The sequence below is a fragment of the Opisthorchis viverrini genome (assembly GCF_000715545.1).
Source record: "Opisthorchis viverrini unplaced genomic scaffold opera_v5_566, whole genome shotgun sequence".
Taxonomy (NCBI): Eukaryota; Metazoa; Platyhelminthes; class Trematoda; order Opisthorchiida; family Opisthorchiidae; genus Opisthorchis; species Opisthorchis viverrini.
The window spans coordinates 135,459-138,747 of record NW_008752230.1 but is presented as its reverse complement, the minus strand read 5'-3'; the positions used below and the strand labels follow the sequence as shown (position 1 = coordinate 138,747).

At 47.2% G+C, this 3,289-nt stretch overlaps 1 protein-coding gene across 1 annotated transcript in view; it reads left to right on the top strand.

The window, feature by feature from the left end:
• The window catches only part of T265_11742 (hypothetical protein), a gene marked incomplete at both ends in the record, with an annotated part of 14,158 nt that extends 11,793 nt beyond the window's left edge, over positions 1-2,365 (top strand). Inside the window, 2 exons of the mRNA XM_009178485.1 lie at positions 435-659; positions 2,149-2,365. Of these exons, the coding sequence (XP_009176749.1) occupies positions 435-659; positions 2,149-2,220 (297 nt within the window). The remainder of the gene's footprint in view (positions 1-434; positions 660-2,148) is intronic.
• Between the last annotated feature and the right edge of the window lie 924 nt (positions 2,366-3,289).

Below are 3,289 nucleotides of genomic sequence, written 5' to 3'. Positions count from 1 at the left end.
CAAGCCTAGACAGGGGAAGTCGAGAGGCAGAGGTCGGGTTCGAACCACGGACCTCCCGGTCAGTAAATTCGCTCTGTAACCACTTGGGCCATCTCTCCCAGCTGTCGATTGTTTTGTTCGGATACACACGTGTCCTGATTGGTACTTTACGTCTCCACTACTTTGGTGAACGGTTGTGACTAAGTCAAACAATAATGGTAACAAAACATAAGTCACCTATCTGTGGAGCAGTGACCGCCTTGTCATAGTTTGTAAAAGATTACGACAAAGCCTGTGCCGTTGACTGTTAGTCCACCCACAATATTCAAGTGCAAACGCTATAGTTCTTCCGTCTATACTTCGTTCGGACTTTGTTCTATGCTTCGCCGCCAACTTTTAAACCGATTCGAATCATCAATTTTGGCTTTTCAGCTTCATATCCTTTACGCTTACAGGACGGACCCCTTTTACATATTTGTGCTTCGACCATGTCTGGCCTGGTCGCCGCTCTACTAGGGACACCGGCAGATTTGATCAAGACCCGGATCATGAATCAGCGAGGCTCACTTCAGTCGAACGAGCTGCTCTATAGTGGTGTGGTGGATTGCGCCTACAAAATTGTGAAAACAGAAGGATTCTTGGCTTTGTACAAAGGCTTTTTTCTCATCTGGGCGCGATTGGTGAGTTTCCTTGTATTCCAGCGCAATCCTTGGTCGATATGTTTTGTTCGTTCGTCTGCCTCCACGGTGGTGTTCGTGCTATAGCAACGGATGTCATAATGCTTACGAATACGGTCTTGTTTTGTAGTCCACCGCCAACTATTCTCGTCTCCAGAACTGTCCGCTTTTATGTGTGATTACGCGGCACCAAAACTGTGAAATTGTGTTGGAGAGATCGTAAAGGTTCATCGAGTTTCTCGTAAAAAAAAGCGAACATTCGTTCCACCGGTAAATGCAGCCCCCCGTTTTTTGCTCCACCTACACGAATCTGGCACACTTCTTTGGATAAATGGGCTTGCTTCTTCCCAAGTTCGTTAATTGTATCACTGTTTTTGCCCCGGATACAGCCCACCATCATGATGGTGATGGGCGTAACTGCCACTCAGCCATGGGAAAGAGCGCCCTGCTAACGGATAGAAAGAAAGGCTAGAGACTCGGTACAGAGGGCCTAGGGAAGGTGAACAAGAGCAACGAGATAAGCCCATCTGAGGGATGCCTTTACTAGGATCCTTTGTAAACCTCGCCCAACACGAGCCGAACTTCAGCTAAGCCGTCTTCACATGTTTCATCAGTAGTATACACGGTTACACTGGTAACTATGTTTCACAGAAGTTCTGGATTGTCATCGCTTCTTTCGTCTAAACTTTGCAACTCCATCCAATTTGTCAACATTCCAGTCAACAGAGTTCCTGTTATTCTTTTTTTTAATTTGCAAGGGGTCTTTGATCGTGTAAACCGTTTGTTACGTAATAAGAAACAACGCTGTCTGCGTAGCTGATTTGAATAAAATGGTCTGTCTAGCGAATGTGTTCATCTTCAATAGGTTGGCTATTCGACGTGCATTTGCGTGTACGCGCTGTCTCATTACTGATTGCATCATTTAAAGTAGTGCAAGCTAGATGTTCATTTTCCATCTGCTCATATGAATCTTTTTCGTGAAGGTTGTGTCTGAACTGTCGCTGGTGACCAAGTTTGCCCGTCATATTCAGCATTGGACCGCCGGACTCCGTATCTTTGTTGTTGTTCTTCCGAGTATACTATGAATGTACATGTGTTTTTTGTAGTTCTCAAATACGTTAGGCCTATCCACAGGCAGCTAACTGGTGTTCATTAGCATCGAGTTTGTTGGCGTTGGGGCCACGAGGAATTGGCTTTATTAATCCAGATTCGTACCCAAGATATTGAGATGGCTCAAGTGGTTGGAGCGCGAATTCACTGACCGGAAGGTCCGTGGTTCGAATCCGACCTCTGCCTCTCGACTTCCCCTGTCTAGGCTTGGGCAACCTGGCCAACCCTCGTGCTTCCTCCGGCAGCTAGGCGCTGGAAGGGTGTTACAGCTGAACGATTTATTTAACCTATAAAATCCACTTTCATCTCATCACTGGTGTTTAAACAGTACGTCCTGTGTCCGTCTAAATCATTCCTCTCCATCTCCCTGTCCTTCCCTCAGGCCCCGTGGTCTCTGACTTTCTGGCTTACCTACGAGAAAATCCGTACTGTATGTGGCGTGGGCGGCTTTTGAATGTCACCTTCCGCGTGGACCATCTTCATATGCCTTGCATACTTGATTTTACCTCCAGTTCCAAGCACCCCTCCTTTTTATTGTGGCCATTATTTTTGTTGATTCCCACGTTAGCTGCAAATAGAGGCAACTATTTTCATTCGCAAGCATCTCTTGTATCTCCATGACGTGCGGGTAATTACGGAGTACAGTCGTAGGGAACAGCATAGAAAGTTGATAACCTACTACGCCTGCGGGGGGCGAGTTAGCCCAAGTGGTTAGAGCGCGAATTCACTGACCGGAATGTCCGTGGTTCGAACCCGACCTTTGGTCCTCGACTTCCCCTGTCTAGGCTTGAGCAATATCCCAGTCCTCTGGTCTCTTTCGTGTGGCACGGCAGCTAGGCACCGAAAGGGTGCTACAGCTGAACTACGCCTGCAGAGATGATTCGTGTTTTGTGGTGTCTTTTGAAGTGGCGTCACGGGAAGTTTCGCCATGTATCTATCGTTTTTTCAAAATGGAAGAGGTGTATGGGAGCCACAGTGAGAATGTCAAAACTAGAGACTAATGATCCGAAGGAGCTGCCCGTTTTGGTACGTGCGACTATTCCGTACCTGGTCACACCCCGTGAGCTACCCGAGGCCCCGAATCTATGTTCTGAGTTGAGTACTGATCTGTATGATTGCAATGGTCGCATCAAATTTAATCTTCCTGGCCGAATTCTTGTGAGCAAGCGAATCCGGGATCTTGTCCAGATAAGCCCCGCCACCAATGCAGAAAGTGCATGTGCGAAGGGCCAAGCCCCGCCACTTATTGCCAGCTCCAGTTTAATGTACGCACATAACCTTGACCTATTTTTGATGGAAACAACTCCTTATCCGCATCTAGGCTCATTTTGTGCAAAAACGTTCTCCGTTCGCACGTAAAACCTTAAATGAACTTTCCAACGCTTTCAACCCTCGTTCATCACAAGGAGACGGCAATACCTTTTTGCAAAGCCACGGAGTGATCCATCAGCAGCGGTTATGCAACAATGGCCACCAAATGACACTCAACTGTTTCTGACAGGTGGAGGTGTAATGCCCGACAG